Source organism: Symphalangus syndactylus, chromosome 22 (genome assembly GCF_028878055.3).
Source record: "Symphalangus syndactylus isolate Jambi chromosome 22, NHGRI_mSymSyn1-v2.1_pri, whole genome shotgun sequence".
In the NCBI taxonomy this organism is placed as follows: domain Eukaryota; kingdom Metazoa; phylum Chordata; class Mammalia; order Primates; family Hylobatidae; genus Symphalangus; species Symphalangus syndactylus.
In genome coordinates, this window is record NC_072444.2 from 57,232,354 (window position 1) to 57,245,934 (window position 13,581).

Below are 13,581 nucleotides of genomic sequence, written 5' to 3' on the forward strand. Positions count from 1 at the left end.
ATCCTGCAAGCCTGCTTGGAGCCGACTTCTGGAGCAGCGGCTGCAAGCAGCGCAGAGCCCAGCTGTCCTTGGCAAACACCCCACCGAGGAGACCAGCGCTTGCTGGCTCCTCTGGGACGCCCCAGTCAAGCCACCCCCGAAGGGGCCGTGACCTCGCCTTTGAAGGGGGCCCCCAGGGCAGCGGTGGACGTGGGGGCAGGGCGGGCGACGGGAAGTCTGTCTTTCTCCCAGCTCGGGAGGGTCACCAGCTTCCCCGGGGCTGCACCTCCTTGGGACGCTCGTCTGGTTGGAGCGCCGCAGCTGGCTCTGCGGCTGCCGCCCGGGTGACGGAGAGTGGGGCGGGGGTGGGTCGCTCGTAGCTCGTAGCTCGGGAGCCAAGATCTGATTTCAGGGACCGTGCCTATGTGCTGAGTCAAACCCCGCCGCTGGGCTGGGTCTGCAGCCGGGCCGCTGAGCACAATCCGCTGTGGTTAATGATTAATCGCTGACCACTCCGCCTCCCGCAGCTCCGGAGAGGGTGCTCCGGAGGGTGGACCGGGGCCCTCAAGTGCCGGCAGCTGGAAAGGAAGAGGAGGGCTGCGAGGCGGAGTGAGCCCTCGGCGAAGAGGGGCAGAGGCGGAGCGCCAGGGGCTGCGGGTCTCACTCCCAGCCAGCCAGGAGTTTAGAACGTTCTTCCTCCGCCCTCTCCCCGCCTCGCCCCCGCCACAGACACTCCCAAACCCCAAAACCCAGGCGCCTCCTGGGCCTTTCCTAGGTTGGGCTGCTCCAGGAAGTTTCCGTGAAAGCACCTGAAATACTAAGTTACCTTCGCGAGGAGAACTCGAGTGAGATAAAATCGTGCGCCCACGCAGGTGAGTTTGTAGCCAAGAAATTTGGGCTCTGCTGGGAGGAGAAAGGGAAGTTGAGAAAGTCTTTGGACCTGGTAGCCTGGTGCTCTTTCTCATGGCTTCACCCAGCCGCCCGAGCAGTGACTGCTCCCATATCATTGATCACAGTCATGTCCCCGAGTTTGAGGTGGCCACCTGGATCAAAATCACCCTTATCCTGGTGTACCTGGTCATCTTCGTGATGGGCCTTCTGGGGAACAGCGTCACCATTCGAGTCACCCAGGTGCTGCAGAAGAAAGGATACTTGCAGAAGGAGGTGACGGACCACATGGTGAGTTTGGCTTGCTCGGACATCTTGGTGTTCCTCATCGGCATGCCCATGGAGTTCTACAGCATCATCTGGAACCCCCTGACCACGTCCAGCTACACCCTGTCCTGCAAGCTGCACACTTTCCTCTTCGAGGCCTGCAGCTACGCTACGCTGCTGCACGTGCTGACGCTCAGCTTTGAGCGCTACATCGCCATCTGTCACCCCTTCAGGTACAAGGCTGTGTCGGGATCTTGCCAGGTGAAGCTGCTGATTGGCTTCGTCTGGGTCACCTCCGCCCTGGTGGCACTGCCTGTGCTGTTTGTCATGGGTACTGAGTATCCCCTGGTGAACGTGCCCAGCCACCGGGGTCTCACTTGCAACCGCTCCAGCACACGCCCCCACGAGCAGCCCGAGACCTCCAATATGTCCATCTGTACCAACCTCTCCAGCCGCTGGACCTTGTTCCAGTCCAGCATCTTCGGCGCCTTTGTGGTCTACCTCGTGGTCCTGCTCTCCGTAGCCTTCATGTGCTGGAACATGATGCAGGTGCTCATGAAAAGCCAGAAAAGCCCGCTGGCCGGGGGCGCGCAGCGGCTGCAGCTGAGGAAGTCCGAGAGTGAAGAGAGCAGGACCGCCAGGAGGCAGACCATCATCTTCCTGAGTGAGTCCCAGGTCGGGGGCAACGCGTGAGCAGCTTCCCAAACCTTCCCCCGCGACCCGTGCCACTGCCTGTGGCCCTCTCCAGGGGAAGTGTTGCCCTAGAATTGCACACTTAAGTTCACTGAGGTGGGAGAGTCTTGTAGCAGAATGAGTGCATTGCTCTGGGTCTCTGAATGTTTCTTCTCTGTGTTTCGGGGATTCATGGTAGGTTATGGTGAAAAGAGCACGAGACCAGAACTCAGAAGGTCTGGGTATATTCCAGAGCATCACTGCTGTGACCTCTGGGAAGTCACAAAAAAATCTTTGGTAAAATGGAAACAATTGAACTAGAGAATATGACGGACAAATTAGGTAATGCAGGACAGGTGAAAGTCCTTTGCAAAAGACCAAGTTCTGCAGAGATAAAGGGAACCGTCTTATCTAGCTCTTTTACCCAGGGAAGCCTTTCTTGTGCAATTAGCTTTTGTTCCCATTTTTCTCCTCCTTTGGAGAAAGCAGGCTGTGAGCGACACACACTCTCTGGCTGCTTTTTTATTCCTTGGAGCCTCTTCTACCCAATCTTAAGACACGGGAGCTCTCAGCACTCCCCAGGGCTTGGGTTTCTGCCACTGTGGGTCTGTTCCTTACCAGACCAGAGCAACCTGGCAGGACGGCCTGTTTATCTGATCCAGAAAATCTGGCTTCATGGATTCCTAGGATTAATAATCTCCTCACATACCCAATTCTTCTGCTTGTTTTCCAAACTTTTGTTGTGATATAAGTATTTAAAGTTGAGGCCTTGTCTATTTAAAAAGAGCCCACGGGTCTGTTGACCCCAGAGCCTTCAGAAGAGGGGCCTAGCGGCTGGGAGACAAGGCTTTAATGGAGACACATGAGATGTGTGTGAGCAAAGGGTTTTAAAATATTTTTTTTTAGCAGAAACAATTAAAAGGATGTATTGTGGGTGTGTGAGTGTGAGTCAAGAAGGAATAGATATAATAAACGTTTCCCTTCTTCCCTCTTCCCTGTCCCCTCTGGCATCAGGAAAAGGAATAAATAATGGTGCTGTTTGTTTTGGTGTGGGCAACTGGGCAGCAGGTTCCAGGGACAGGAGGTAGACATGAGAGAGAGTTGGAAGGCACTTGGAGAGTGATGGAAAGACCTGGGTCTTGTCTCAGACCAGCCCCTGGCTTCCAGTGTGTCACTAATTGTTAAAAGTTTAGGGTCTAATTTTAAACCCTCTTTATTCAATTTGAAATAATTGCCCTAATGAATTTCAAAGTACTCAGAGGCAGCCATGGATAAAGTGGATGGTGCCCCTGCCTTGTGTCCCCAGGGAGCTGGGCTTTGAGAGCTGTGGCAGGGGCTGTGGCAGGTGACTTGACTTTGTGTCTGTGCAAAATGAGAATATTTGGATGCTACTCTGCATTAGGGGCTGTACCAGATGACCAATATTTCCATCTTCTAGAGGAGGAATTTGAGACTTAGAGAAGACCTAGTTCAGAATCACCTCAGTGTGGCTCCAAGAGTCCCACTGTGCTTTTCAGGGCAGAGAAATGCATGTCTCTCTGACTTTCACAGGCGTGTGGTGAAATGAAAATGAAACAAGGCAGGACTTTGACAGGCATAGGTAAGCCTGGTGGTGTTGCTGCCTCTTAGGGCCAGCCTTTCTGGAAGTTGGAGTAGGTAACATTATCTTGGGACTCGGGAAGTGTACCCAACTCAGTCTATCACCCACTGGTTGCTACTACTCAAATATTACAGAGAGGAATGGACATTGTATTTGCTTAAAGCTTGAATGTTTGCTGAAATACTAGTTCTCCCTTCCTCCATAAATATTCCCTTAGGTGTATCTTAAACTGTATGCTGTAATTTATACTTTAGTGTGAGTTACTTAAATTTCCTTTTTTTTTTTTTGATTGGAGGAGACTGGCATGAGTGGATAAGAATTAGGGGGTAGACAAGCATTAACAAGTGGTCTTCAAGTACCTCCCAGTCTAACTTAGGAATTAAGGCTGCCTTTGACCAAAGGGAAAATCAATGATTTATCATTACTCTCTATTTGACCAATCTCTGTGTTTCCTGTATTTCTCTGAGTAGATGTCTGTTCTCCCCACAGTGGGTGTTCCAAGTTAAAGCCAGTCTCCATTTGCAGCATAAAATCAGAATGCCACAGACTTTTATTCAGAGATGGATAGGACCTTGGAGATCATCAGATCCCATTAGTAATTGTCTGGAATGAGTTTGTTCTTGCTGCTGCTCTCATTCTTTCCTTCTAGCTCTTTCCTTCTTTCCTATACCAACTGTATATTAATCACCCACTGTGTTCTCAGCATAAAGATTGTTGAATGGCAATCAGGTGCTCAATGTGCGATAATGTCCTGGGGGAATTTACCGTTTGTATTTAGCCCATTTTCTCTGCGGTAGGTTTTCAAAGCAGTTCTTGCAAATGTCCTCCTCTCCCAATGAATTTCAAAGAGCTTTTAAAAATAGGAAACTCACTAATTAACTCAAGTTAGGAAATAAATTAATGGAGTGAAGAGGAAGAAATCATGGTCCGCATTCATCAGATTAATACAATGCAATTTACTTTGTGAGTTTCATAAAACTTATGCTTTGGGGCATTTTTAACCCAGAACAAATGAACATATAAATTGTTTACATATCGCTGAATTTAATATAGTAATTTAGCTGTCTTTTTAGTATTTCATTTCACAGATGGATCAAATTAAAATAAATATTTGCTCATTTCAAACATATTTTAAATTTAATGTGAAATGTAAATGGTGACATATCACAAGTAGTTCTTGGAGCTCTTGAGGCAATAAAGAAAACAATTAAGACTGTTCTCTGCTCATTGTTAAAAATGCTAACTTCTGCACGACAGAAACAAAATTCATAAATCTACCCAAGATGAGGAAGCCCATGTAAAAAATACTAATTTTCCTTTCTTCGTCTTTTACTACTGTGCCTCCGTCTAGTCGATGTGCTGGGCTGGTGGATAAGGAAAACACACTGGGAACTCTGGGAGAGAAAGAGAGGCTGGGATACCTACTAGCTCTCAAGCAATTTACAGGAGAACACAATAATGATGCAAAAGTGCACATTCCTGGAAACAGGAGTGTCTTGTCTTGCCTCTTGTCGGCCCAGTGACAAATCAGTACTAGACTTGGTTTCTGTTTCAAGGTTACAGCCAGTGTGGCATGGTAATATTTGTCCAGTGTCAGAACAGAGGTTGCTGGTCTGGATTTCTGCCTCTTCTGGAGAAAAGGAACTAATAATTTGATTATCTGTCCTGTCACTTCAATGATGAGGATGTGCAAAATGAGGCTTCCTTTCAAGCAAGTCTTTCCCCAGACCTCCCATCTTCTCTTTCTGAAGTCTCCTTTGGAGTTGTTCTCAATGCAGATGGCATCCGGGTCTGTGGACACTTGTGTGTGTCTATTGCACACATGGCTTGCTGTCAAGTGTCACCCACTCAAAGTGGAATGACAAACTAATTTTAAAAAAACATAGTTTTAATTTGTATAATAACCTTCAAGTGATTGGGACTCAGTTACAACTACCTCCTAGAGAACTAGAGAGCAGTGACTGGCTTTCAACTATAGTTATGAAAAAAGATTTTTATAGACAATCATGAGGTTATTAAAGAAACATCATAGAGGATTCATAACTCTAGAATAATTACACTCTTTTGCATTCTGATTTGCTCTCCTGAGTCAGAAGGAAATGGAAGGAGTTACATCTAGTGTCGGGGATTACACATCAACTTGGTTTGCTCATGTTGAATATAGACGTTATTCATCATGTGTATCTGGATGGAACAAAGGTTAAGAGTTGCTACTGTAATGAACTACTCTAAAAATAAGGTTGATATACATTTAGATATTTGTGGCATGGTTCAGGGAGAAGCAAAGAGAAGGAGCTCAGAATCACATCCTCTAGGTTTTAGACCACAGAATTAGAAGTCAAACTAAGCAGGATCAGGGGAGAAGAAGAGAGAGAAGAGAGAAGAGAGGGTAGAGGGGACTGAGATATTGACAGTGGGTCCTCTTTACCTGAGGACAATCATTACCTGAAAAGAACTCATAAAGTTGGTTCCCTTAAAGTGGGGTTGAAAACATGTGAAAAGAGGTCTAATTGGGACTTGAAAGTGAAAATTATGAAAAGAAATTTATTTGTATGTTACAAATATAAGTTATAGTTACAACGGTATATTCTTATAATGATTATTCAGAATGAATCCAATGTGGCTTGAGGGCACAATTTTTTCTGACAAAACCATCTGATAACCTTTGTGTTTTATTTTCTCAGTAAGATTATAAAAAGGGCCTCTTTTCATTCTTTGCTATTTAAATCACCCTCATGGAAGCCCCTATCCTTGCATTATCCTTGTCAGTTTTCCATTCTTTCATAATTATCTGGTCTAATTCGAGCAAACCTTTACTTGTCAGTGGCTCGGCATTTGAATCATCTGTTTCTTCAGCTTCCTTTTCATTGACTTCATGAAATTCTGTACCCTGTGTGCAGGCCATAACCAAAAATATAGTTAGTTTAAAAACCAATCCCTATACTCTACTATATATTTGGTATTACACAGAAGTGCATGCCTTGAAATGCTTTGAAAGTGCCCATAAGAATTTTTAGTAGTTGTTTTCTTCACTAGGTTAAATGCTGGTCTTACAATCATGCTTTCATCATTAGTTTTCTTAGCAAAGGCTTTTTATTTGATATAAAAGGATATGTCAACACAGTCTTTGAAGGAAATACCATCAACATTAGTGACTTTTTTAGTGTAAAATATTATTTTGACTCAAATGTTTCAATATTTCAGGAAAAACTTTTGCCTCAAATATACAGATTATCACCTCTATTCCCTTTTTCCTTTATTGATGTATATGTGGCTATAATAAATGGTATTTTATGTTTATTTTCCTATCTGTGATAGCTGTCATAAATTGCAAGTGTCCTGTGATCAGCCTGGCAGACAAATATAATAATGCTGCATTACTTTTATAATCAGGCTGTCTCAAAGATTTCGTTTCTCTGTTGGAGAGATGCACAGTTTCTGAGGAAGGGGAGATTGGAATCCCAGTCCCCATTCATTAGCAAGCCTGTTCATCTGCCGGCTTCCTGGGGGCTGTTGAAATGTAATAAGAAAGAGATGCCTCAGTTGCACAAAGCATTTGGCTTATTAGTGCTAAAACCATTCAGAATAAAAGCCATTTATGAGTTGAGAGAGCGCAGTGGAAGAATATTGAATTGGGAGTCAAGAAGCCCCTCTGGCTGTACAAGGCAAGGTCCCCTGGTCCACCATTTGGAGGACACTGTCGACTCCTATCCCTTTTCCCTCTGCACACGTCCCATGCCAGGCTGCAGCCCTGGGACCACTCAACTGACTCTCCACCTCTACTCCTGGCTATTTACTGAGCACTGGAGACAAGACTGGTCATCCTTTCTGCTGCACGTTCTTGTAAATGAATGGTGTTCGGCCTCACCTGGGCCCTGCCCTCTGAGGGACACCTTCCTTTGCAAGCACTTTCAAAGAGCTTTGCCTCCCACGCTACTCTTTCTACTTTGTTTCCAGCAAGCCTGCTCTCTGAGTGAGGATCCTTGACTAAGGTATCATCACTGGAAAAATCTCCATCTATTCTTGTCTGTGTCTGGGCTGTTCACACTGCAGCCACTGGGATCTTGCTGACGCCCCCATCTCTGACGCCAGCAGAGTAAAGCCAGTCAGTGGTTTCCCATGGCTCTTATGTCAACCACAGACCAAAACTCTTGACATAAGGCCCTCATATCAGCTGCCTCTCCAACTCTATCAAGTGCCGTTCTCCTCTTGTGTTAATCCGCTCTGACCAGGGTAGCAACATGCCACAGACTGGATGCCTTGAACCGTAACATTTATCTTCCCACAGTTCTAGAAGCTAGAAGTCTGAGATCAAGGTGCAACACGATTGGTTTCTTCTGAGGGCTTTCTCCTTGGTTTGCAAATAGCTGTCTTCTCATTGTGTCCTGACCTGGCCTTCTCTGCACATGTGTTCTTCTGGTGTCTCTTCCTCTTCTTATAAGGATGCTGGTCTTATCAGATTAGGGCCCCACCCTTACAATTTTATTTTACCCAAATTACCTCCCAAAGGCCCAGTCTCCAAATACAATCACACCGGGGCTTAGGCCTTCAACATATGAATTTGCAGGGGACACAGTTCAGTTTATAACACTGCTTAACTGCCTTATTCCACTGGCTCCCCTTCAAGTTCTTCAAGTGACCATGACTGGCTCTCTTCCCCCATGCTGCCTGTGTATGGGTTGTTTCCTCTGCCTGGCATGCTTTTCTATCTTACTCTACTCTCCACCTGCTCCCCACTTCCATCCCCTTCCCCAGGTTAATATCTTTCTCCTCTCTCAAATCTCCCCGGTGAAGCTGGCCCATCCTCCCTGACTTCATTAAACCTCCCACAAAACAAGACTCACAGTTGTCATTTTACATTTAATTGTGCAATTACTGGATTGATGTTCGTCTTCCTTCAATTCCTTGTGGACAGGCGCATGCCCTAATTTCCTTCAACACTGTACCTCATTCCAGCACAGTGTCTAGCACATAGCAGGTGGTCAATGAATATTTATTGATGGAACAAATGAATGAATGAGCCTCAGCTTGGAATTGAGAAGCTGTTTTTCCTTGGGCATGTTCTGTTTTTCCTTGGGCATGCATTCGTATAGAAGTTTATCATTCCTCAAAGGTGTTCTGGTTCATCTGAACCAAAGACGCTCTCTTTGAAAGGGTTATGATTCCTCTGAGGCCTCTGAAATCAAGCCATCATGGAAAACATTTAAGATTTGCTTGCCCCTGAGCAAATGAACACTCTGTGCTAATCAGACCCTGAATGTTAGCTTTAACCATGTATACCTGCCAGAAGTAACCATGAAATGAAAGTGACTAGGGTGGTGAATGATCCTTGTTAAACTCTGTTGAACAAGATGTTAAATACAATGATACAACTCTAAACATTATTTCTTAGCAGGCTCTTTGACCACTTGTTAACAAGGGGATCCTCAAAGTAATGAGGATACAGTGGGGGTGATATTTTGAAAATATTAAACCGATGTATTTATATCTCCACCTTAAATTGCATCCACTTGCAGCCATCTCTCTCAAGGGTAAGCCACACTTATCACTCCAGGGAAGGAATAAGCAGCTACTGCCTGGGACAAAGGTGTTGTGGATCCTTCCTGGGTCCAGAGGATGGAATTCTTGACCTCTTTAGCAGGGCAATTATCTTGAAAGCTAGACTTTGTGAAGGATGAAAAAGGATTTCCTAACTTCATACCTCTCCCTTTAATGTATCAAGAGCCCAGCATAGTGGACTAGATCAGCCAGTTCCAGATGAGACCATAGCTAAGGGGTTTGGAATTTATCCTTGGAAGCCATTGCAGGGTTTTAAGAAGTTAAACAGCACAGTTGAATTTCTAGTGCTGCCCCTAGAGTGACAGCATTTGTTGCATTGCAATTTGGGTCAAAGTACAGGCCTGGCTGTGTTTATAGAATAAAAAAACAGACAACCCTTCATTGGAACACAGTTCTGGTAGAGCAGCTGACACTGGTGAGTTCTCCTTTCCATTAGGCAGACCTCTGGCCCTTGGTTTCTCCAAGTCATGCTGCTGCCACTGCCCTCCATGGCCAGACAGTGACTGCTTCCATTCAGCAACTCCCACTTTCCCAGCACGGAGGCCCAAACTGCCCCCACGTTGCTCAAGCCCTGGTTAGGAGGTGGCCCTAGGGGGCTAAACTAGGTCACAGTAGCTCTCACCTGTCATCTCTATTGCTCAGTGGTCTATTCGTTCTTCAACAACAATCTCCAGCTATGACCAACTCATATATCTCCCATGAAAAAACTTCCTACCACTTACATTAGCATTCTGCGTGTGATATATCTCAATGCCTCCTACTTCTTCTGTGAAGCCTTCCTGGACTACGACAGCCTATACTGATCTTCCTATGCATGGTGAGCCATCTTAGACATTTCTCAGAAGGTGGCACAGATGATGTCCCTTGACTATATTGGATCTCCCTAAGATCAGGGAGCCTGCACTGTTGTACATCTTCAACCTTCCTTACTGGGTTGGGGGCACAGTATCCACGCACTGCTTGAGAGATTGATGGATTGAAGCTCTCTGACAGTGGCTGCTGCTCCTGAAATGCAGGAAAAGCACCCTCACTATGATCCTCAGGAAGCTCTCGTGGCTCTACCTTCCTTTCCTTCTTTCCCTGTGCTAGGCAGAATTCTGAAATGGCCTCCAAAATGCCTTGTCCCCAAGGTATACGTATCTTTTCCCAGTTATTCAATCAAACACTAATCTAATGTTGCAAGTAAGGGAAGTAGTTAAGTTCCCAAATCTGTTGACCTTAAAATAGGGAGATTTTCTGTGTGGATTTAACCAAGTCACATGAGCCTTTAAATCTGGGTCTAGAGGTCAGAGGCAGGAGAACTAAGAGAGTCAAAGCATGAGAGGCATTTGACCAGGGAGAAATTCTCTGTTGCTGGCTTTGGAGATGGAGGGAGCTGGCAGAGAATATAGGTGGGTTCTAGGAGCTGAGCACCAGCAAGAAAATGGGCCCTGAATAAGCTTAGAGGTAAAATTCCCCCCCCAAGAACTTCTAGAAAAGAACTCAGCCTGGCCTACACCTTGAGAACCCAGGCATACCTTGCCTGGATCTCTGATCTACAGAGTTGTGTACGGATAAATAGGTGTTATTTTAAGCCACTAAATTTTTGATAATTCACTATGTACCAATAGAAAACGAATGGATTCACTGAACTCTACTAAAAGGAGCTACCAGGTAAACACATGTCCTACCTTAGTCATAACTTCCAAGACAGGCTCAATCTCCAGAAGCTTCTCTTTGAAAAGTCTCACCTTCCAAGAATTGCCTTTGGCCCAGCCATTCACAGATCCACCAACCACTTATTGATCACCTGCTCAGTGCTCAGTGATCCAGAAGTTTACCAAGATCTGGGACACCATGGAATGTTCACTGGACTTTTAGAATCTCATTTGGAGAATTCAAAATTTGTGGACTTGAGTCCCACTGGCTGGATTTTTAGAATGCTGATGCCTTGATAGTCAAAAAGGAACATGGTATTGAATTGATCTTATAATTATCATCCTTTTGGTAGCTCTATTTCCTCATAGCCTGGCACTGACTAGGTGCTGCATAAAGGTTTGGTGAATAAGCTGATGCCTGGGCAGCTCTGCTGCTTCCCAGAATCCTCCTCACCAGAAGGGAGATGCCTGTGCCCCTCATCATTTGGCTTCAAATGGAGAAAGTGTGTCAGGGAAGAAGCCAACCCTGGTGCTGAAGCAAGTCTGAATAACAAATGTCTTGGGCTAACAGACTTTATCCTTTTCTGATTCTAGAGCCTTTGCCGATTTAGAAACTTGACAAAAAGTCTTCTTTGTACTTACTGAGTGTAACAGCTGTTCTGGCAAGCAGAGGGTTTAACTATCAGGCCACTGCTTTGCACACCTCAAAGGTGGCTGGGTAGTTGGAGAACAGTGGTGTTACTGGTACCTAACAGACAGATCGGGAGGCAAGGCTGCAGCATCAAAGTTGCCATTGTACTTGTTCAATGTCTAACTGTCCATGAAACTAACTGCATGCAGAAATGGGGACAGGCCCAGCTGGGAGTGATGAAGCTCATTAAACTTGCAGAAAGAAGCCATTTTCTTCCTTTAGTGAAGAGGAAAAAGATAAACTCTGCCACAGAAATAAAACACTTTACACAGGATGCTTGGGCCAGAGATGAAGTCCTTTGACTTTATATATTTTCTTTTTTTTTTTTTTTTTTTTGAGACGGAGTCTCACTCTGTCGCCCAGGCTGGAGTGCAGTGGCACAATCTCAGCTCACTGCACGCTCTGCCTCCCAGGTTCATGCCATTCTCTGCCTCAGCCTCCTGAGTAGCTGGGACTACAGGCGTCCACCACCACGCCCGACTAATTTTTTTTTTTTGTATTTTTAGTAGACATGGTGTTTCACCATGTTGGCCAGGATGTCTCAATCTCCTGACCTCGTGATCCACCCGCCTTGGCCTCCCAAAGTGCTGGGATTACAGGCGTGAGCCACCACACCCGGCCTGACTTTATATATTCTATTCTATTTGGCTTTCTATATTATATATGTTATATATTGTATGAGTATATAATATAACATAATATACATATAATTCTTTGGAGACATGATATACTCAGCAGAAATAAAATTTCAGGCATATTTTTGGGTCTACTTTCTATATGCTGCCATTCTGAAGGATTAAATATCACATTGAAATGACAGCTACATCTTTTTTTTTTTTTTTTCAGTCACATTTGGAAGAGAAGGATGGGAAGGAGTCTCACTATGTTGCCCAGGCTGCAGTATAGTGGCTATTCACAGGCATGATCATAGTGCACTGCAGCCTTGAACTCCTGGACTCAAGCAATCCTTCTGCCTTAGCCTCTTGGCAGCTAGGGCTACAGGTGTGCACTACCATACTCGGCTTTTAAGCTGTACTTCATATATATATATATAATTATATTTATATTTAAATATATATATTTATATTTAAATATATATATTTATATTTATATTTAAATATATATATTTATATTTATATTTAAATATATATATATATGTATGACAGCTGATGGGTTTTCACTGTTTTTCAAGTTCAAGTTTACCCTTGATAGGGGTGACAAATGAGTCACCTTGGTGATTGAAGCTTGCTGTAGATATCCTCTAGAGAAGATGAAAAAAACTTCTGTGGGAACCAGCTGTTCTCCTTCTTAGACCTGGGGTTTTCCTCATTATTGAATGTCTTACAAGCTGACTTCCTCCAAGAAGCCTGCCTGGACTGGCTTTACCCTTCTCTCATTATTCCAGCACATCTTCACATTTCATTTGTTTGTTCATTCATCAAGTATTTATGAAACTTAAGTTGTGCTTAACATCATTTGTACCATAGAGATCAAAATGCTGGTTCCTCCTTTCAAGGAGCTTAATACTTGTCTCTTTGAGACATCAAAGTATAAGGGCAGAGCCTTGTAGAAGCCTAAAAGTACCACTTGATGTAGGGTCTGGGTTGTGGCTGTTTATGAAGTAAGCTAGTTCTAGTAAACGTTCTGCCAGAATTTTTAATAGACTGGCTAACTGGGCTTCACTCCAGAGATGTGGTTACACTCTCGATATTCACAGTATGGTCCACGGACCCACAGCATCAGCATCACCTGGGAAATTGTAAAAGGCAGAGTATTGGGCCACACCCCTACCAGTTGAATTGTAATCTGCATCGTAAGCAGATCCCTGGAATACCTATGCCCTAACATCAGGGTATGAGAAGCACTGATCTACAACACTTGGGGATTCTTTAATGTCAATACTAGAAAAGGGTGAATTGGGAAGGACTAAACTCACTAGTTGTGGTAAGAACTATCAATCACTTGTCGTGTAGTTGTAACAGGTGGGAATTTGCTCCATGACACTTAGACATAAAAAAGTTACATTATTTCTAAAAAGAAACTTAAATCTGGCTCCAAGCTCTCCTTTGGAAGGTGGTGAAGATGTTAATCCTAGTAACATTGGAGGTCGGGGTTTCCCCTCTCTCATGTTGTGTCAAAATTCAAGGGGCTTATGGGATGCCCAGAAAGTGAGGCATTGGGTCCCTTGTTCAAAGTTCTTCCTATTGCCCCTTCTACTCTGTGATTCTGCTGCCAGGGCTGGCCGAACACTAGGGCCAGCCAGCCAAAGGGCCGGCTTTATATTTTAT

General features: G+C 44.7%; 1 protein-coding gene across 1 annotated transcript in view; it reads left to right on the plus strand.

The window, feature by feature from the left end:
• Nucleotides 1–704: 704 nt before the first annotated feature.
• The window catches only part of GPR39 (G protein-coupled receptor 39), a 228,932-nt gene continuing 216,055 nt past the window's right edge, over nt 705–13,581 (plus strand). Inside the window, exon 1 of the mRNA XM_055260757.2 lies at nt 705–1,798. Coding sequence (XP_055116732.1) covers nt 943–1,798 — 856 coding nt within the window. The 5' untranslated portion in view covers nt 705–942. The remainder of the gene's footprint in view (nt 1,799–13,581) is intronic.